This window comes from Sceloporus occidentalis, unplaced genomic scaffold, assembly GCF_023333645.1.
Source record: "Sceloporus occidentalis isolate IW3139 unplaced genomic scaffold, rSceOcc1.0.p SCAF_3, whole genome shotgun sequence".
Taxonomy (NCBI): Eukaryota; Metazoa; Chordata; class Lepidosauria; order Squamata; family Phrynosomatidae; genus Sceloporus; species Sceloporus occidentalis.
Genome location: NW_028316983.1, coordinates 119,572,794 through 119,594,454, shown reverse-complemented (window position 1 = coordinate 119,594,454; position 21,661 = coordinate 119,572,794). Strand labels below are relative to the sequence as shown.

At 40.6% G+C, this 21,661-nt stretch overlaps 1 protein-coding gene across 2 annotated transcripts in view; it reads right to left on the bottom strand.

Annotated features, from left to right (window-relative positions):
• COP1 (COP1 E3 ubiquitin ligase) overlaps positions 1-21,363 on the bottom strand; it is a 144,458-nt gene extending 123,095 nt beyond the window's left edge. The window contains exons 1-5 of one of the 2 annotated variants that reach the window (XM_089515966.1): positions 20,942-21,363; positions 11,153-11,212; positions 7,854-7,951; positions 4,955-5,031; positions 2,376-2,495 (exon numbers count right to left, since the gene is read on the bottom strand). In XM_089515966.1, coding sequence (XP_089372092.1) covers positions 2,376-2,495; positions 4,955-5,031; positions 7,854-7,951; positions 11,153-11,212; positions 20,942-21,315 — 729 coding nt within the window. In that variant the 5' untranslated portion in view covers positions 21,316-21,363. The remainder of the gene's footprint in view (positions 1-2,375; positions 2,496-4,954; positions 5,032-7,853; positions 7,952-11,152; positions 11,213-20,941) is intronic. The other variant, XM_089515967.1, reaches the window with a different exon arrangement.
• Between the last annotated feature and the right edge of the window lie 298 nt (positions 21,364-21,661).

The window sequence follows — 21,661 nt, the reverse complement described above, 5'->3', positions numbered from 1 at the left end:
CAATGGGCCATGCCCCCATCCTGCACACACTTGTGGACACGTGCCCCATTCAAGCCTATGGGGCTTGAATATCTGCAAGTCTCCATTTTCGCAACGAGGTCTGTAATGTAATAATGTAATAAAATTTATTCGGTCATTGACCAGTATAGGTCTGTAACGAATCCCTCATGAAAATGGAGAGCTGACTGTATATGTTTTCTGGTATATTAAATAACCACCTATGAAATAGATCCATGCATTGTCCAATCGTCTGCATAAAATGTAAGCACTTGCATGTAAATACTGTACATTTGAGTCACAGTAAATTGCCCCAAGACTTAGCACTGTCTTCCAAGGCCAATATAATATAACAGTGGCTCTGTTTTGACTGTGGTCAGCAAACTGGAAGTCAGACTTGGAAAAACAAACTCCCTCCTATTTAAATATGATCTAAACACCACTTCAACACAGTTTCAAATCCTGCTTTAATCCTCTGTCCCTACCCCAGAAATACATTTATGGTGCCGGGACACAAGTAAAAATTCAAATAACTCCTGAGGAATTAATCTGCAAGTGGAAGCAGCATAAAGTTGGAGCAAGCCACTACAAACATTTATGTAAGGAAGTAAGTATTGTTTAACAGAGATAAAGGTAGGCATGAAACATGAAACAGACAAGCCCTCCCTTCAGCCACCATCTTGGGGGGAGAGAGGCAGGCTGGCTCCAACTGCCTGCCTGAAGAAGACAAGCCCTCCCTTGTATTGTTTTTAAATTGTATGGGTGGGTTTTTGTACTGTTGGGCTATGTATTGGTTTTGATGGTGTTTTTGTTAACCGCTGTGATCTACAAGGAATAGCGGTCTAGAAATAAAATTTCATTCATTCATTCATCTTTCAATGTCCTTCACATTCCTTCCTTTTTGTTTAAAGACTGAAGGAGGTAGAATATATATAAAAAAAGAACTGATCAGACCAAATGGATCAAGTCTTCACATACTATTATTAAGACAACTATCATCTTAACCCAGGCACGATTGTTAATCAAGATTTAAGTCAGGAAGGTTCATATGAAAGAGAATGAATGTCTTTAGAACCAAGCTTAACATAACTTTAGGATTTACAGGTCAAACTTAGAACTAGTTTATGCTGAAAACATACTGTTAGCTAGTGAAGCTGTTGAAACAATGGAAATAATATTGCTTGTTCAGTACCAGTCTTACTGATGAACTAAAGTAACAGTATTTTAGCACTCCAGAAAGACAGTGTTATACAATGTGCACCTGGATACAATGTATAGTACTGAATATATGATATACAGTGTGTTGCTTCAATTTTTTTTCAGTGAACAGATAATTATGTTTTCCCAATGCTACAAGACCTAATATTTAAGGGGAATGTAATACCACCTAGAAAAAAAAGGAATATTGGTTTGTATCAGCAACCAACAGCCTCTTATCTAACTGACATTTAATATATTTGCTATTATCCAAACCACTACTGATTCAGACATGTATCCAGAACAGCCACATGTAGATATGAAGGGATGGGAAAGGGAGAAGACAGGAAGAGACACAGGAGGGAAGAAATGTGTAGTGATAGTATAGTGGTGTCACCTTCTTTCAAATCTATTTTATTTATTTTATTAAAATACAGACGGAGTCTCCCTTATCCGAAATGCTTAGAACCAGAGGTGTTTTAAATATTTGTATAAACATAATGGGATATCTTGGAGATGGGATCCAACTCTAAACACAAAATTAATTTTTTATATACGCCTTATATACATAGCCTGGAGGTAATTTTATGCACAATATTTTAAATGGTTTTGTGCATGAAACTATGTTTGTGTATATTGAAACACTGAAAGCAAATGTGTTACTATCTCAGTTAACCATGTGGACAATTTGGGATTTTGGAGTATTTTGGATTTCAGAATTCCGTATAAGGGAGCCTCAACCTGTATTTATATTCCATCCTATATCCAAGGATCTCAGGGACACATACTAAACAATCAATCTAGAACAATTTAAAACAATAATAAGAGTCTAAAAATGTATCAGATCATGGCTGTTTGTATTGATAAACCAGTGGCTTATGAATAAACAAGGCTGATTTCCCTTTTGTCTCACAGAGAGTATCATTAGAAAAGGTAAGAAAAGGTGTTTCAGTTCTAAATTTTATCAGATAAAGCTCTTTACCTAATCTCAAAAGGAAAAATATTTAACACAATTTACCGGTAAGTATTTCTTTACCAGCTTGTACTATTGTGGTACAAAGTATATCACATATTGGGCATCTCAAGACAAGTTAACAGTTGAAAGGTCAACTCTGAAGTTACATTTTATTAAGCAAAACAGAATGTTTCATTGGCTATTTATTAAGAATGAAAAAACTTACTGCCTCCAATTGTTTTTTCTTCTGGACCAGAAGTTCTAACATTAAGTTAACATTGGCCAAATCAAGATTATCTTGATCTGTTCCCAGCAAATCTTGAAATATTTGCCACCTATGACCATTCTGAAAGAAGAAGAAAAAAACAGCACAAATTGTCAAGTCACATTCAAATGAAAACGGGCAAAGTAATTTTATAGTACTTTGTTTGTTTGTTGTTATGTGCCTTCAAGTCATTTCCGACTTGTGGTGATCTTAAGGCAAACCTATTACAGGGATTTCTTGGTAAGATTTGTTGGGGGGGTGCCTTTTCCTCCCCCCCCCCCACAAGGCGGAGTTTGTCACTTGCCTAAGGTTATCCAGTGAGAATTCCAAGTAGAGAGTTGAATCCTGGTCTCCGAGAGGGATAGTCCAACATTCAAACCACTACACCACGCTGGCTTTTGTACTTTATTGTTGTTTTCACAGTGCACCCTGTTCCAGATCCCTCCTATGCTGAAGCCCCATAGGAAGTAATGGGGTTTGCGCCTGTGGTGCACGACGACGCTCATGCGCTGCAGGCACACACCACATTAGTTGTTCCGGGGTGTGCAACAGGCTCTTCCGGCGCAGCTTTCAACGTATGCTAAAAGCCATGTGTCGCACCTGCGTAAAATGTGGGTGCACTGTAGCTGTGTACCTTCAAGTCGATTCTGAGTTATGGTGACCTTAAGGCAAATCCATCATGGGGTTTTATGGGGCTGTGCGACTCACCCAAAGTCACCCACTAGTTTTCCATGCACGAGTGGGGAATCGAACCTAGGTCTCCCAACTCAAACCACTACACTATGCTGGCTCTCTTAATACTTTATGCACTTCACAAAAATCTGAGACTCATTGGTTTTACATCATTCAGATCCAAAACAAAAGGGAGCACATGGCTCTTGCATCATATGCCATTTTGTATTCCAAATATATATTGAACAGGGGTTGGATTTGTGTCTGAGGAGTTGTCCACTTCCTCTAGCCTCAACTGCACTGCATGTCCTATGCCATTCTGGAGGTTTTCCCCAGAAAACTGTACTATTGTTATTGGGATCCAAGCCTTGGAACTGAGTAGTGAAACTCAGAATTCAAATATCAGTTGAGATATGAAATATAACATCTTACTTTCACAATAGATAAAAGAAATATAGGCCCCGGATCCAGGATCTAGATTCTTGGATAAGGTTTAATATATAATCATTTTACAATTAAGCATGAAAACACTTTTGAACCATCCTACTAAATTCCATTGGAAAAGTGCAATGGCAACAGCCATGATAGTATTTACCATGTTCCAAGCAATATGCAAATATATTTAGCTTTTGACTGTGTTTGACAAATTTAAATTCAATAGTATTTTAACTTATTTATAGCTATGGGTTTAATATGACATTAGACATAAAACTGTAATTTAAAGTTAACAGCTACCGGTATCAGATGCTTGATTTATGTCAGAAACTGAGCAGAAATTAATATTCTCATTTTAATTTACCTAATCTATAATTCTGAATCAACATTCAAATGGAAAAACAATGATATTTTGATATGTGCAGATTTTTAAGTTTTGTGATGTCATTCTCAAAATTTAAAAATGCACTAAAACGCATAGATTAAAGGCAAGTGTACAATGTGACAGGGCAATAGAGAGAAGTACCCATCACAGGGTTAATAATCATCAGCTTTTAATATTTACCTCAGCCTCTGTTCTTTCTTCCAAGGTCCAAAACACACTACAGAAATAATCCAGTTTGGGACTGCTTTAACTGCCCTGTCTCAGTCTAGGGAATTCTGGGAAGTGTAGTTTTGTGAGACATTTAACCTTCACTGACAGAGCGCTCTGGTGCCACAATAAACTGCAATTCCCAAGATTCCCTAGCATTGAGTCAGGGCAGTTAAAGCGATCTCAAACTGGATTATTTCTGCAGTGTGTTCTGGACATAGGTCTCCCTATGTTTAACAGATCTTTTAACTACTGAAATCCACATAATTTGTTGTACAGGAATCATTCATAAATATATTTATTCTTGAAAAGCTTAACCAGCTCTCTGGTGAGACCACTGGCACAGCTTCTTCAGAATTAGAACCTACTTCAGGAATCAGTAGTCTTCCAGAAGAACTTAAGTGCCTCCTTTGTATATACAGTATTTCTAAGTGAGTCACTATACACAATTAAAAGTATTTCAGGCCTGTACTATAAAAATAATCTTTGATATTCTTGTGCAGTATCAAAGCCTGTGGTGTCACCAGAGAAAACTATAGACTAGCTGCAATGGGGAAGATAGGAAAAGCTTTGATTCTACATTCAAACATCTACAGACAATGTTAGCGACATTAAACAGCAAAGAAGTTATATAATTTAATATCAGGATTCTAAATATCATCTTGCCTAACTAGATGGGGGAGCAGTGTATCAAAGAGAAAGATTTCCTCAGCTGCTTGGAAGATAGAAATACACACTCACGGTTTTATAATTCCATCACATGTCACCATGATCAGTACAACTTAAAAAGTATTCCCTATAAGATCAGAAATAAAAAGAGAGTAAGAAAAATGGGACATACGGTGCTACTCACTGAATGGTCCAATTTGAATCTCTTTTCCTCAAATCTTTGCTTCTGTTTAAGAATAAGTTCATTCACTAAAAAAAAAGGAAGGAAGGAAGGAAAAGACAAAAGAATGGAAAAAAGAAGTGAATAAAGATAAGGAGCCATACACATTGTCATACACACTCATCCCTCCACATTCGCTGGGATTACATCAAGAACTACCAGATATCTAAGAAAAAGAAGGTGACTGAAGCAGCAACAGGGTTTACATAAAATTCACTCAGAATTGTTCCAGTGCCACATACACACTGAACGTGTATGAGAGATGCACCCAAAAATACTTTTTCTCCACCATGTAAAATCACTATTATGGTTTGCTGGGGCTGGGTGAAGATGTTTGTGAAAAGCACTAAAACCCTTCATTCATGTCACTGGTAGCTGTGTGCTATATCTCAGTATAAAATACATGCATCCAAAGTCCATAATCCATTACAGAGAAGTATTTCCCAGTAGATCCACACTGTTCTAGTGTTGAAAGTCTGCAGGCAGGACACATATAGGCAGACCACAGAGGTAACAGTATCTTCAGGGATCCACAGTGTCTGAAGAAGTCCAACCTATTTGCACAATACCTGAAACATTCCCATCTGGGTAAATGATCAGAGAGACCATACACTTTTTAGACTAAATTATTTTCATCTCACACAGGCAAAATTTAGACTGTTTAATACTCTGTGAATGTCTGGAATGCACCTGTCCTTTACTTCAGCACTTCCTAAAAAGGGGGAAAGGCTGTTTTTAATCTAAAATAATGGATTTTTAGATTAGGTCAGGAAATTTTTAAATGGATTCAAGTTTAGGCTCAATTATTCTCAATGTGGCCCACCTCCCAAAAACAGGTCATGACAAGTTTTTTGGATGAGTCCTGGGGTAGCTGAACATGACATATAAATAAATATGGGCACTATGCTTACCACACATTCATGTGTTGAATATTAGTCTTTGTACAAGAGAACTCTCTGTAAATCATGAGTTCACAGGAGATTAATATTGCATTCCAACAGGTTTATCCTGGATTACGTTCCACTGAAATCCATATGGTTTACATCTTAGTGTACAGGATATGCACTGTAAGCCCTATACAACTACATGCTTGCAGATGCGTGCATCCTCCTTAAAGGTATGGCAGTGTTGGTTTGGGGGAGAGGAATCTCATTATAAATTTAAGAAATTTTCACTGCTTAGAGGGGATCTGATCTACCAAGTTTAACTGAGTTTACTTTTTCAAAAGAGGTATGGCACATTAATTTTACAAGCTGTATAAATCCAATTTTTGCCAAACAGCCAAAAGAATATGGAAATATTTGATGCAGAAAAAATCTACATGGTTTATATTTGTTATGTGCTGCTGTGTACCTTCAAGTCACTTACAACACACTGAATACACATTCAGTGTGTATGTGGCAATGTAGCAATTCCTCGGATTGGAATGACAACACTAAGATAAACCTATCATGGTTTTTTTCCTGGCAAGTTTGTTCAGAAGGGGGTTGCCATTGTCATCCTCTGAGGCTAATAGCCCAGCATCACCCAATGGGTTTCCACAGCTGAGTGGGGGGTTCAAATTATTGTAGCATAACTCAATTGGTTCTTACCAGCATTAGCATATTTGAGTTGTTTAACAAGTTATTGGCTTGGAAGAGCAGACAGGGGCTACATCATAACCTCCTCTTCATCTGTTGCAGTCTGCCAAAGCAATCTGATTGCTATCTTCTCTTGGCTTTTTTATTTGTCTCTAGGCTCTCCCAACTTATCAGCTATTCTGTCTGGTCCAATGAGATAAGAGATCTCTAGTGGACCCCATTTGTGTCAACAATCCTCTTCTCCAATCAGATTGTTGGGGCTAATACAAACAAACCATGCATTGTTAAATCTAAACACCTGGCTGTCATCCAGTTTCACTAGCCATCCTGGAACTTACCTTTGTTTCATTCTTGGTTATGTCTGGTGGATGCTCTCTTAGCTTGTTAACACATGAGCAGGCATTCTACCCAGCATTAGATCCCAGTAATACACACAACCCCTAACACACAAGGCCTCCCATTTTCTATCTTAAAATCTTAATGTTATACTCTATAGACTGTATTCTCTCTCTCTCTCTCTCTCTCTCTCTCTATATATATATATATATATATATATATGTTTCCAGACCTCAACGTTGGCAACCAAAAAAAAAACAAAACAAAAAACCCAGCCTGTAACACTAGGATCCGAAGATTGATAAACGGTTCTCTGCTGTAATCTATCATCTGCATCCATTCTCTATTGCTAAATTTAAAAAATTACTGCATGTACGTGGCTTTAGGTCATCTTAGCTATCTGTAAGTCACAATGAGATATATGAATTGGGCCTCCAAATGAGCCTCTGATTTCATTGCTGTTTTCACAGTCCCATCAGTACACTGGAAGCAGCAGTCAACTGCTTCCAGGCTGCTGAAGGGAGCAGAAAGCAACTTGGCCTCCTTCTTCCACTTGCTGCCCCACCCAAGTATTCTTGACAGAATTGCTCGTTCTAAGCCACCAATAACAGTGCTGAAGGAGCCATCATGGTTGTTCCAATCAAGGAAAGGGATTTGAGGTATTGCATGCGGGGGCAAGAAGACAGCACAAAAGACCTTGGGGTGGGCACATGTTGCCTGCAAGCACTAGCTTATTCACAACTACCCTAGAAGGTAAATAATAAGTTTTCAGACATATCGGGCATAAAGATTTTATCTTGCAAAGTAAGTTTTTTCAATTCAACAACTTCACCAAATAAGGCAGCAGTCACTTAATTAATTCAATTTCTGCTTACTGAAATTCTAGCTGAAATAAAAAAAATCAATAACATATAGCCAAAAATCAGGAGACTTACCTAAAAAGTTGGGGTAAAGATGGTCAATATTATCCACAACATAATTACATTTTGGACATCTGTTATTGTCCTCCAAGCTTTGATGAATGCATTTGTAGCTGTTCAAGGAGGGAAAAAACAAATCAGAACCACAGAAAACAAAACAGAGGAGTCTGTACAATGGAACATCAGCTCAGTTGCACCACGTTCTATTTTTGTGCCAGTGTATGATGAGGAACTGAGGCTGTGGCACAAAGAGCCTGATGTCAAGGATAGGTCAGAACTTTAGCTCTATAAAGTAGATTACACTTTTATTTTCTGATCCCCTAACTTACAACAACACCACTTACCAAAGAGAGAATGCAGAGGGTGTCATGCCCTGTCTCTCCTCTGGATTTGAGAGTTCAGATGAAGAGACTGAGAGCCCAGGGAGCATGCAGCAATTTCAGTAGCCCAAGAAGTGAGCTTGCAGCCAACACAAGGACTAAGTTCCAAGCAGCCACAGGTTCACCACAGCCCCTACGCTCAGATGATGACCCAGATTTATCAGTGCCTACCCCCACAGAGATGCCAGAAAAGGGATTGATGATAGCTTTCTCTTTGGTTAAGTAAGAAGCAGGCTGTTAATAAGGAACACCTGCGAGACCAGGATGGGTTATAAATATCCCAGCACCTCCCTATGGTTGAAAACCATCCATCTTCCTTAGAAAAGCCTTGCTGTTGGCTCATTGTTGGACTGATTGCCTGTTACCTTGAACCCTGCCTGGACTCTAACTATTCTTTCAGATTACCGCTTTGGATTGCTCTACTGGACTGATTGCTGACTCGTGAAAGATGTGGAGGGGATTAAACGATGGCTGCTTTTACTACAACCGCCTTGGTAAACCAAGCTCTCTATCACCTTGCTTAAGTCTCTGAAGTTTTGAGTTGCAAGTTTGGCTAGCTTTCCAGGGGCAGGGAGGTATTCAGCATCTCATTTTTAGAGATAGTCTGTACAAAACCGTAACACTTACAACTCTTTGGGGACAAAGTATATTTCTTAGACTTAATATTTCTAAATTCTATGTACTGAGTTATCTACGTAAGACTCACATACAGAAGAAAGGAAAGTGAGCAAACATCTAGAATTTAAAACATACAAAATTCAGCATTCATATTCAGAAAAACCAGCATTTCAGCCAAATTACTGTTGGCATCTAAGAAACAAGTAGTGGTGCCTGAGAAGATAAATATTTGAGCAGCTCTGCACACTATTTCTCATTCCAACTAATTTTTATAAGCCATTTCACTGTGCATTTTGATCCACTCTTTGGCCTCATCTGCATGAATTAGCTGCACAGAGCATCACTAGTATTATTATTTGTGTTCCCATCGATTATAATAAAGGGTGCCTAAAATACCTGGGATAGTTTTGGAGGAATACAAAGGTTTGCTCTGGGATGAGAAAATCAGAAAATCAGAAATTCATCCCTGTACTAAAGGAAATATTCAGTGATGAAAGTCTTCTGACATCAAGGGGCAAACAAGTGAATATAACCTGGAGAGAGGCAGAGGTCCACTTGGGGAAAACCAACTTCTTCCAGAACCTTAGGGCCATCTAGACTGCAGAAATAATCCAGTTTGTCACCACTTTCACTGCCATGGCTCAATGCTGTGGAGTACTGGGAATTGTAGTTTTGTGAGACATTTTGCCTTTTCTATCAGAGCGCTGTGGTGCCACAATAAACCACAATTCCCAGAATTCCACAGCATTGAGCCATGGCAATTAAAGTGGTGTCAAACTAAAGTATTTCTGCAGTATTGGATGCAGCTTTTGTCTTCTCTGCTGCCTACCAACAACTTCATACATAAGGTTCTGTAGACAACAGCTGTAAAAGCTACAGATGTGAAGGTCCAGAAAAACACCAGAAAAAGTTAAGGTAAAAACTTTATCACATTTTTTTCTTAGTTTTTTTCCCTCGGGTTAAAACCTGTGGAAAATGGATGATGGAATAATGAAAACTTCATAAAAAGGAGATTTTTACAGTGTTAGATCACTGTAATTCTTAATCCTGCTTTCCTTTCCTCAATTCTTTATATAGAAATGAATGTCTTATATCTGGCTCACTATAGCAAGGACTAGAGGAAATAAAATAGTTTTGTTTTATTCCTGCTGATGTTGATGCCTACTGTTCATAAACTGTAAGGAACCAAAGAGGTTCAAGACTTTGAAGTTTCAAGACCTTACAATTCAAGGCTTTGTGCTCCTCTTATAAAACAACGAATGTATAAAGTATATAATTATTGCCTGACTAAAGTATACCTAAATATACCCAGCAAGATATTTTTATGCTAAAACAAATTATTCATAATATATTTTACATTCCCAAAGTAACAGTGTGGCTTTCAGCTGATAAAGAGTGTTAATATTGCATTTTCCCAGTTTTCTGATAATTTTTCCTTTTTAAAAAAAAAATGAGAAAAAGCTTTTATCCCTTACCAATTTTTTAACAAAATAATTTTTTAAAAATCATACCCTGTAACCCTAATGCAACCCCTTATCTGGATCTTGTTATAGATTACAAGGGCAATTATAGTATCTGAAGATGAAAAGGGTCTCTAAACAATTAATAATTGGTGTCCATTACACTGAGTAAATAACTACAAACAGTTGCTGAGTAATTATTTCACACTCAGACAGGCAAAACTCAAGAGAAATCATTGTCAAAAAAGAGGAAATCCCATATTCTTCTGCACTATGCATCCAAAGCCACTCTTTCATGTTGTACATTCATGTTACACATTCTTGTTCTTGTTTTCCAGTTAATATTAATTGTAATGGAAGTCTCTCCCCATCCTAAACACATAGACTGATCACATGCACCAGGAGCCCTGGTGGCACAGTGGTAAAATGCCTGTACTGCAACCACTCACTCAAAAACCGTAAGGTTGTGAGTTCAATTGCAGCCAAGGGGCTCAAGCTCGACTCAGGCTTGCATCCTTCCAAGGTTGCTAAAATGAGTACCCAGCTTGTTGGGGGCAATTACTTGCACTTTGTAAACCGCTTAGGGAGTGCTTAAGTGCACTGATAAGCAGTATAGAAATGTACATGCTATTGCTATTGCATTTACTGGATGCTTGGTCATCACAGGAAAACGGCTTACAGCACTGCCTGTTAAGTATGTGTGCTATTTCCAAACTGCAGATTGATTTCTGTGGATGATATTAAGCCTATAAAAATGGTCCAGGGGTAGTTCCAGCATAATATTAAGGATTCACATAGATGCATCCATAAAATTCTCACACGTGTTATAAATAAGTATCTTACTTATAAATCTTACCAGAAGCTGTGCCCACATTTTGTCATGTATGCTTCTTCAATCATATCAAAGCAGATAGGGCTAGAAAAAAGAAAAGACATTTTAATATTGCTGCATATAACTTCAAAACATTTTAAATGCCATCATTGGGATCCAACGGAAAATACAGAATTTTGCAGAGATCATTTCACAGATTCAAACAACTCCACATGCAATAGTTCAAAACAGCTAAATAATGGTTGGAACATTTCCTGGCAAACGGTGTAAAGCTACAAATATAGTATTTGCTCCTGAAATATTCCCTCTAAATATGTTGCAAAGTAAAAAATGTATCAAACCACAGAGAAGTTAATTGAAGCAGCATAAATTAAAGATAGATTTCCTTCAATATTGTACCTGAAAAGGGTACATAGTAAAATTACCAAAATAAATGAATAAATAGATCTATTCACTATTACTAAGTTCAATTTGCTTTCCCAACTAACCTTCAAGTGCCCAAGCTACTTAATATTTTTATTTATGTTATTAAAATATTTACAATTTCTTTTGTTGAGAAATGGTTCACCTTTATTGACTATGGCTGCATCTACACTGAGTTCTCAGATGACCATGTGAAGAACTACAGTTACAGGTATACAACCTTGGCCTGGGACAGAGAGTGGCTATGAGGGCTTCAGTCTTCCAGGGCAGATGGTGTGTAATCGAAACTCCTCAGTCTGTCTCATGAGAAGTCTCTTTAGACAAGCAATTGGACAAGCTTACATTAGGAAACCAAAGAAATACAGCTACAATAGCCAGCACTCTTCTTCTTTTGTCCTATCACAACTGGAACATTGAAAAGCTTTTCAGAGTTATGGAGAAACTATGGCACGTGTGCCAGAGGTGGCACTCAGAGCCCTCTCTGTGGACACATGTGCTGTCACCCCAGCCCAGAGTTTGCCAGAGTTTGTTACTAGAAAGCCAGAGGGACATGGCACTTTGCAATAAATAAGTGGGTTTTGGGTTGCACTTTGGGCACTCGGCCTCTAAAAGGTTGACCATCACTGGACTAGTACATAGATGGATAAAGTGTAGTCCTGAGACTACATGTATCCGTAACACACACACACCAACTCCCATAGTCCATCCTTTTCCTTGTTCCCTTTTTTAAAAAAGGTGAATGGCCTCTTTCAAACTCTCAGGAGTGGCAATTTACATTTTAAACTGATTGCAACATGTGCATGTATTCACAGAGAGAAATTTTAATATCAGAACCAGAAGTGGACTTCTGGTCACTTCCATTCTGAGAGTTTGTTTTCATTTTTTAGCACTTGGGGCAGTACACAAGGATCCCAGGGAAGACAATGATCCACTGGCCCACCTAAGTGACCCAGCATTAGTCTAGCAGGGCCAAAGAAAGGCTAAGTTCTCCAGCTTAGACCCATCTTCAGGAAGCCTTTCCCATACACACTGTCTGACTTTCTACCTGTTTATCTCTTTTCTTAGTATCCATTGACTATTAAGGGGAGGACTTCATTCTATCATTAAACCTGTTTTTGGCCCAGCTGATGGAAAGGATCACAGCCAGATTTCCTTTGACAGGTCAGTCTCTTTGGTCTTCTTCCCTGTTCTCCAGTTTTCCCCTTGTTTTACCAAACCCAAATTCCTTCCAAGGAGGCCAGTAAGGTAATATGTGTGTCTGTTTCTTTGTCTGATAGTTCAAGTGCCTCTCACAGTGCTCTAAGCAGACATCAAAAGGAGCCAAACTCACCAGTAAGAATGAACTTGTAAGCCTGCTTCCCAGCTATCCTGCCTTCCCCTTTCATCAATGTGACTCCACAGGAAGATCCCAACTTCTTTACCACAGCCTCCCTTGATTTCTCTCCTCCCCTGCAACCACACTGTATCTTCCCTCAGAAGACCCTAATTATTTAGCCCCAACTCTCATCCTGCCTGTGACCTTTGATTCCAGCCAACACACACTTTGTACAGGCTCTGTTTATGGTCTAATCTCAGAGGCTTTAGTCCTCAGTACTGCATGGAGTTTCCTTCTGATTGATTTTCACCATTGTAACAAACTCTGCTGAAAAGGTGACAAACTCATTTTGCAGCTTCCTGAGCATTCCCTATTACCAAACAACAGAGAAGAACAGCGTCTACAAGCCTCCAAGGCTGAAATTATCAGCTAAAACAAGCCACACTCCACTTCATTTTGTATTAGCCTTCAAACTATTTTTTCTCTTTAATGATTTCAAATGAAACCACCTTTGAGAAACAGCAGTCAGGATGAGTACGATCTACTGGGACCAACAGTCTGGACTTAACATCTCTCAGAGTATTTGTAAGTTTAAAATTCTCACTATTAACTCCAGATTTTGAGAACTGTTGATTTACTCATTCTCGCTCTCTCCTTCATGTTGTTTGACCAATTAGTGATCCATAAAAGGCCTATTCCCTTATGCTATAACTGCTAGGTTTGCTAGGGTTGCTCAGAATTATAACACATACTCAGAATTTTTCTATATAAGAAAAAATTCTGACACTCAAAACATTGGCAAATATGCTTCAAGCATCCTTAAGATCTACAAGAATTCATCCCCAACAACGAGAAAACTGAAATAGTCAAAGAGTTCCCATACCTTGATTCAAATAGTGACCAGAATATAGACTGTAATTAAGATCAGAAGAAGACTAGGATTGGGAAGGGCAGCTATTTATTTATTTTGTATGCCACCTTTCTCCCAGCAGAGACCCGAGACAGCTTGAACAGGACAAGACCATTAAGTGTAAACACTAAACTGAGATCATCCAAACATTGTATCCCCAATCACCATATAGAGATGTTAGGGCTGGACAATGTAAGGCAGATAGAGGGGAAATCCAACTCATTTGAGATGGCGTGCTGGAGAAAAATACTGAGAATATCACAGACGGTCAGGAAGACAAACAAAGTGGCTCTAGAATATCAAGCCTGAACTCTCTCTGGAAGCCAAGATGACTAAATTGAGACTCTTGTACTTTGGCCACATTGTGAGGAAAATTAAATAATCAAAAAAAGCCAATGATGCTAGGAAAGGTGGAAGGCAGTAGAAAGAGAGGAAGACCACATGCCAGATGGTTAGATTAGATCAGGGAAGACATGGATGAGGCTGGTCCTACAGTAACTGAGAAGGGAGGTGGAGAGAGGGCGTCTTGGAGATCTCATCCACAGGGTCACCAAGTATCAAAGTCAACCCAAAGGCAGTAAAAACATCATCATCTTTAAGGAAGTTGGGGAAACTTCTCAGAGAATCATCTATGCTATATACCCTCAACAAAGTCATCTAGAGAGTCAGAATGTAGACACAAGATAGAAAGTATATGACAATTTACCCTGCATCACATGCTTTATGTGAGATAAAAATTAAAAAGAGAGAAACTGGTGAAAAGAAACAGAACAAAAATGAATCCCGTAACTGACTGACATACTCTCACAATATACTTACACAGCCTTAAATTCTTAACACCAATTTGGTGTTTGCAAGAATTAAGCCATCTGCTGCAAGAACACAGGTGTGGAAGCATCTCCCCTTATTTATATAGTACCTTCTTCTTTCCATCACAATACTGGCCATCCAAGCTCCGATCAAACATAAACATGCTGGTCAGCTGATTCATATACCCTCACTCTAATGCCTTATTTGTTGGTGGGCGTGTTGTGTGTCTTCAAACATTTCCAACTTATAATGACTCTAAGGCAAACCTATAATGGTGTTTCCTAAGTGTAATTTTTTTTAACTGTTGCAGGCAACTTGAAACATTATATGCTAGCCTTGATCCTTTTTTTACCTGTAGCAAAGGTGGTGAAGGATGGAGCAAAATAATGAAACATTTTGTAGATTAGAAACAGGTGATCTCTGCCAATCCACTTGCGTTCTAAGCTGAGTGTGCAAGAAGAAGCTTTAGTTTTGAACTATGCTAACTATGCCAATTACAATCACAATCCATTCCAAAATGTAACTTCTAAGTGTAAGAAAAACACAACTTCTGTATCATTTTGATTGTATTCACTGCAGAAGTTTTAACAGATAACTTAATATTACATTATCTTAAATGGAGTATATAATTTCAGTAACAGTTGCTTCATCCCTCAAGATCAACGAGCCAGACTCCAAAGAATGAGACTGATATGACAACAACAGACTCGTTTGAAAATGAAGGTTTTTCAGAAATCCTACATATGTAGGTTGATCCTATTAATGGGTATAACATAATATAAATGCCAACAGAAAGGACGATGTCCCAAGCGAAGAACCAGTCTTTAAAAAAAAAACATTCTGAGGAGCAAGACTGACAGCAGTTCCTTGATTCTTTAATTCCCAACTGCTGTATCAGATTAGTGTCTATTTCAGCTTTGCATTTAAGCACCAGCCCAGCAGTCACATAAAAGGAAGAACTACGTACTTGCAGGTGAGTGAGCAGGCTAGAAAGGCAGAACATAAGAACCATAGGAATCTTAGAAGAGGTGTCTTTTTATGTTTTTATTGGATTCCCCCACCTTTCTCCCATAGTTAGAATTCAAGCCAGTTTCCAGAAAAACTAAAAAAAACCACAATAAGCTATATGTATTAAAACTGAAATTAAGTTTGTCATACTAAAATATGCACTAACATGAATCAATTGGTTTTTTTTTTGTTGTTGTTAGCTGCTTCCCAGTCAACTAACCTTATGAATGACACACCTCCAAGCCCTGCTATCTTCTACCTCTCTGCTCAGGTCGTGTGCAGGCTCAGGCCCATGGTTCCCTCACTGAGTCCATGCATATGTTCAAAACAAATCCCTCAAAACCTCTCAGTAATAATATATAAAATTAAAACTTTAAATCCAAATCACCCATTTAAAACTTCTAACTGTATCATGGAGGCAGTTGTTGGAGGCCTGCCTGAGTAGAAAGCCTTTGCCTGTTGGTAGAAGGAGAACAGAGAGGGGCTAGTTATGTGTCCCTTGGAAAGAAGTTCCACAGCCTGAGAACAGCCACTGAGGGGTTCTCTCCCTGATTTGCAGAATACTGAAATGTAGCTCTTTCTCAAATTCTGCAAGCCCCCAACAGAGAAATAAAAACCTTTATAGACTAAAAACTTAACCAGTTTATTTAAAGGGTTGCTCTCTTCTGCAAATAAGACTAAAATATCTATCTATAACTACCTAAAATATAGAAAACACTCTGGTGTAGCTGTGTTGGTCATTTAACAAATGCAAACAAAAACCCATCAATGATACCTTTATTGGCCAATCAAATGCTTGCAACAAGTATATTGTGCGTTTCGGTTGGCCAATAAAGGTATCAATGATGGATTTTTGTTTGCACCTAAAATATAAAACAAGGAAAATTAATTCACAGCCCACACAGAAAGTGGTGGTGGTGCTAGTTTTGAAACAATGCTTTAAGAAAGGTAAAAGAGTCCACACTAGCTGGTGAAGCACTGTAGAAGTGAGACACAGTACATACTGAGAATGTAAAGCTACATTCTGCACTCCAAGATAGACATCAGCTAGCCAAACATGTTTGTCACACAGCTTTCATTGCTGTGCTGCTGCTGTTCTCGAAAAACAAGATGTGTGAATTTTGGAAATTAGGCAGAACTCACTGGCCTATTTCAATTAAACATACTGTGGCTTAATAAGGTAAATATGAAACAGCTGGCATATTAAAACACTGTGCAAAGTTGGTTTACACTCCCAGCTGATTGCAAAGCTTGTAGCCATAGTTCCCCAAGTCTCCTTAAATGGGAAGCTATGGATAAATGGAAATTTCTGCATTGCATTCAGGTCCACCTAGAAAGGAAGATGAGAGACAGTATAGTGTAGTGATTTGAGCAATGAACTACAACTCCCTGCTTTGCCATGAAACCCACTGATTGACCTTGGGCAAGTCACACATTCTCAGCCTCAGAGAAAGACAAAAGCATCCCCTCTCTGAACAAATCTTAGCATGAACCCCCAGTGACAGCTTTGCCTTAGCATCACCATAAGTAAGAAACAACTTGAAGGCACACAACAACAACAAGAGAAGAGGGAGCCAGGTGCATTCCAACGTATGATCATCCAACTGCAGCTTTTGTGTGACATTTCTGGTAATGGAACAATTGTCCAAAGCAGAATTATTTGTAGCCCAATTTGGTTGTACACTCCCCCATGGCTGGCACAGAGTCACTTAATCCACAATAGATAAGCATAAGAAAAGGAAACCTAAGTGACATAAGCAGCTTCTTGGCAGAAAAGTACTGGATCTGCATCAGTGTTTACATATCTGCATTCTAAAATCAGAACATGGCCTAACAAAAAGAGCCCACTTTCCTAATTTGGAGACACATATCCAACAAAGAGGCACTACTACAAAGTATCAACACACAACACAATACGCTGCTTATTATTCCATGGTCACACATGCTACCAGTTAAGAACCACAAAAGTCAATGATTTGCATGTTTGAGGCACCTGTCACAGAGCCAACATCAAGAAGGTATTAGCAATGCTTTTCTATAGATGTCTGCTGGTCCACACAATCAACTTTTAATGAACACATGCAAAGGAATCAAGTGACATGTTCATGTAGGCACTCGCTTTAAGAACATGAGCTGTAATAAATTTATTCCCAGTTCGAATCAAGCTACACTCATGAATTTTAGGGTAGCTTAAGAGAAAGCACAATAACTGAAACAGAGTAATACCTGTTTCTGAAATATTAAGGTAGTAACGCCAGCCTTAATTAGTGGGTTGACAAAAGGAGTCTCAAGACAGTCTGTGAAACACTCTGAACGTTAGGTTTGCACTGCAATGTTTGTTGTCATTAACTTGGACAAAAATGTGTTAACAGATGTATGAACTGTTTTCACCTGTTGTCACACAGTCCCCAAGGCTGCAAATGTGTTTGCTGGTAATAAAACTAGATGTAGTTCTTACAAATTCCTTCGGAATAAATATGCACTGTGCTGAAAATACACCAAGAATTCTCCTAAACCTTACTTCAAGAGTCCCTTTGACCAGGAACTCAAAGGCTGAGCCACCTGTGTGTCTGAAGTGCCACTTGTTATAGAATAGGCTCAGATACTATGTCTCCTCAAATGCTGAGGCATCTCCCTCTGCTTAATGGAATTGTAAGGAACAACAGGGAAGGAGTCTCCATTTTACTGGTTGAAGAATTTTGGTGCCTGAGCCCTGTATAACTGTTTGAAGAGAATCACAGAGTTGGAAGAGGCCACAAGGGCCATCCAGTCCAACCCCTGCCATGCAGGAATTCTCAATCAAAGCATACCTGACAGATGGCCATCCAGCCTCTGCTTGAAGACATCCAAGAAGGGAGGCTCCTTGGAAGTGTTCAAACTGAGACTAGATGGCCATCTGTTGCGTATGCTTTGATTGAGAGTCATATTGAGGATGGAGCAAGCTTGTTTTCTCCTTCTCCAGAGAACAGGATCAGGAACAACGGATGCATGCTACAGGAAAAGAGATTCCACCTCAACATTTGGGGGAACCTCCTGACAGTGAGGGCTGTTCAACAATGGAACACACTCCCTTGGAGTGTAGTGGAGTCTCCTTCCTTAGAGGTCTTTAAACAGAGGCTGGAGGGCCATTTATCAGGGATGCTTTGACTTAGAGTTCCTGCATGGCGGAATGGGGTTGGACTGGATGGCCCTTGTGGCCTCTTGGAAAAACACTGAGTTTAGGGGAAATGAAGCTAAAAAACTGTAATTTTATTGGAACAATATGTTGAATACTAAAATAAGAGTTAAAACCTGCTGTGAGGCTTAATCTGGCTCGTAAGCCACACTTAGTAAGTTAATAGGCAGAGCTGGGCTTGAAAACTGCAATTCCCAAATTAATACAAAACTATAACAATTCCTCTGCGTCTCACACCTTGTTCCAATAAAATTACAGTTTTTTAGCTTCATTTCCCCTAAACTCAGTGTTTTTCCATTTGCTTCTTCGTTTAGGGCATCACCCCCCAGTTTCCCCTTGTGGCCTCTTTCCAACTCTACGATTCTATGTGAATAATCCCTACTTCCCCTTATCCTTACAACTATGTTGCAAACCTAGGCGACACGTATCTCCTTATTAATGAAGAGGTGTATGTGAGCCTTCAAGTCATTTCCAACTTACGGCGACCCAGGCGTCCTCCTTTTCGAGGATGTTACCCTTCCTTTCAACTTTCTGCCCAGGAGGAATTCCAAAATGTTCTTTGTTTTGAGCCTGGCTAAGAACTATGGATTTATATATATACTTACACTTGTCCCTCTATATTCACTAGGATTAGGGGCACAAGACCCTCGTGAATATGGGAAAATAATAACAAAAATAACAAATAACAAAGACACCATGTTTTTATGTGAGAGGACACCTCTCTAGGAATCTCTAGGTCCTCCAGGGCAACTCTGTGGTCAACGTCCGACAGACACTGACCACAGAACTGCAATGGAGGAGATACAAATGCCTAGTAGAGTTCTTTGTGGGTTTTTCAGGCTATGTGGCCATGTTCTAGAAGGGTTTCTTCCTGACGTTTTGCCAGCATCTGTGGCTGGCATCTTCAAAGATCTGAAGATGCCAGCCACAGATGCCGGCGAAACGTCAGGAATAAACTCTTCTAGAACATGGCCACATAGCCTGAAAAACCCACAAAGAACTATGGATGCTGGCCATGAAAGCCTTCGATTTCATGTCGGCTAGTAGAGTATTCTCTCTAGGAATCTCTAGGTCTTTCAGTGCATCTTTTGGTTAAAGTTGACCACAGAGTTGTGCCAGAAGACCCAGATATCCCTAGAGAAAACATAGTAATCCAATCGGCAAATATGGAGGGATGAGTGTATATTAGTGCTTTCAGCTTTCATTGGGTCATGTCCTTGGCCTGTTACAGACTGCCAAAATAAAGCTGCTTTGGGTCTCTTTGGAGGTATGCTGTTTAAATGATGCATGCATCCTAAGAATTTGGAAGCTGCACCAAAGCTGCCATCCAGTGCTTAGGAATGGAGTGTGGCTTTGGCGCGACCTCTGGACTCTTAGGACCCATGCATCATTTAAATAGCATACCTCCAAAGAGACCTGAAGCAGCTTTATTTTGGCAGTCTGTAACAGGCCCGTTTCTTTATTTCTCGAAGGCCCTCCATTTTGCGGTGCCTGGCCCTCCTTCGCAGCTGAGACACACCTGAGTCTATCATGACAGGTGAACCTATCATGGAGTTTGTCTCATAGAATCATAGAGTTGGAAGAGACCATGCAGGAAATGACAATCAAAGCATCCCTGACAGATGGCCATCCAGCCTCTGTATAAAGACCTCCAAGGAAGGAGACTTCACTACACTCCGAGGGAGTTTGTTCCACTGTCAAACAGCCCTTACTGCCAGGAAGTCCCTCCTAATGTTGAGCTGGAATCTCTTTTCCTCTGCTTTGAATCCATTGCCCCTGGTTCAATTCTCTGGAGCAGCAGAAAACAAGCTTGCACCCTCCTCAATATGGCACCCCTTCAAGTATTTAAACAGGGCTATCATATCACCTCTTAACCTTCTCCTCTCCAGGCTGAACATCCCCAGCTCCCTGAGTCCTTCCTCATAGGGCTTCATGGTTTCCAGCCCCTTCACCCTTTTAGTCGCCCTCCTTTGGACACATGGCTCCAGTTTCTCAGCGTCCTTTTTGCACTGAGGAGACCAGTCTCGACAAGGTTCCCCCAGAGGAGGAGGAGGAGGGCCTTGGCATGGCTGCCATCCCAGGGAGGCTGAGAGAGCGTGCCTTGCTCAAGGGCCTCCTCCTCCTCCCCAGTGGGTCTCCATGCCGCCCCCCCTTTCCTCGGGCGCCACTCACCAGACGAAGTCGTTGCTCTTGTCCTCGTAGGAGTTGAGGAGGCCATTGCAGAGCGGGGTCAGCAGAGGCCTCTTCCTGCTGCTGCTGCTGTTGTTGCCTCCCCCTCCTCCTCCTCCTCCTCCGTCTCCTCCTCCAGCCCCGGCCCGGGCCGCCCCCGCCAGCCTCGAAAGGCCGCCGCTGGAGGAGCCGGAGACGGCGGCCGCCACCAGCACAGGCCGCGCAGGGGCCCCCAGGGACGACGACGACGACGACGAGGAGGACGAGGAAGAAGAGCCCGGGGCGGTGGCCGAGGAGGCCGAGGTGGTCACCGAGGAAGAAGAGGAAGAGCCCTGGGGGGCCGCGGAGTGCTGGGGCGGCTGCCGGCTCCCCGACATCCCTGCTGGGCCTCGACGACGGCAACGACGCAGCCTCTCCCTTCAGCCTCTTACCCCCGACTGAGCGCGAGGGGCGATGGGGGCAACAACAGCGCAAACTCTGCCCCGCCCCTGGCCCTTTGCGGCACCTGATTGGCTCCTCCGCAAGCCCCGCCTCCCACCCTCGAGCCAAAGGGGGCGGGGCAACAGGCAAAACACTTCGCCGCTGGGTCGAAGCTTGCACTGCGCCTGCGCCCCTGAAGACAGAGCCTTTCTTTCTGGGTCTCGACGGCACGCAGGGAGGCAAAGGGTGACGCGCCTGCGCAGGAAGAGCCAAAGCCGGTCGCCTAGCAACCTGGGCGGCCTA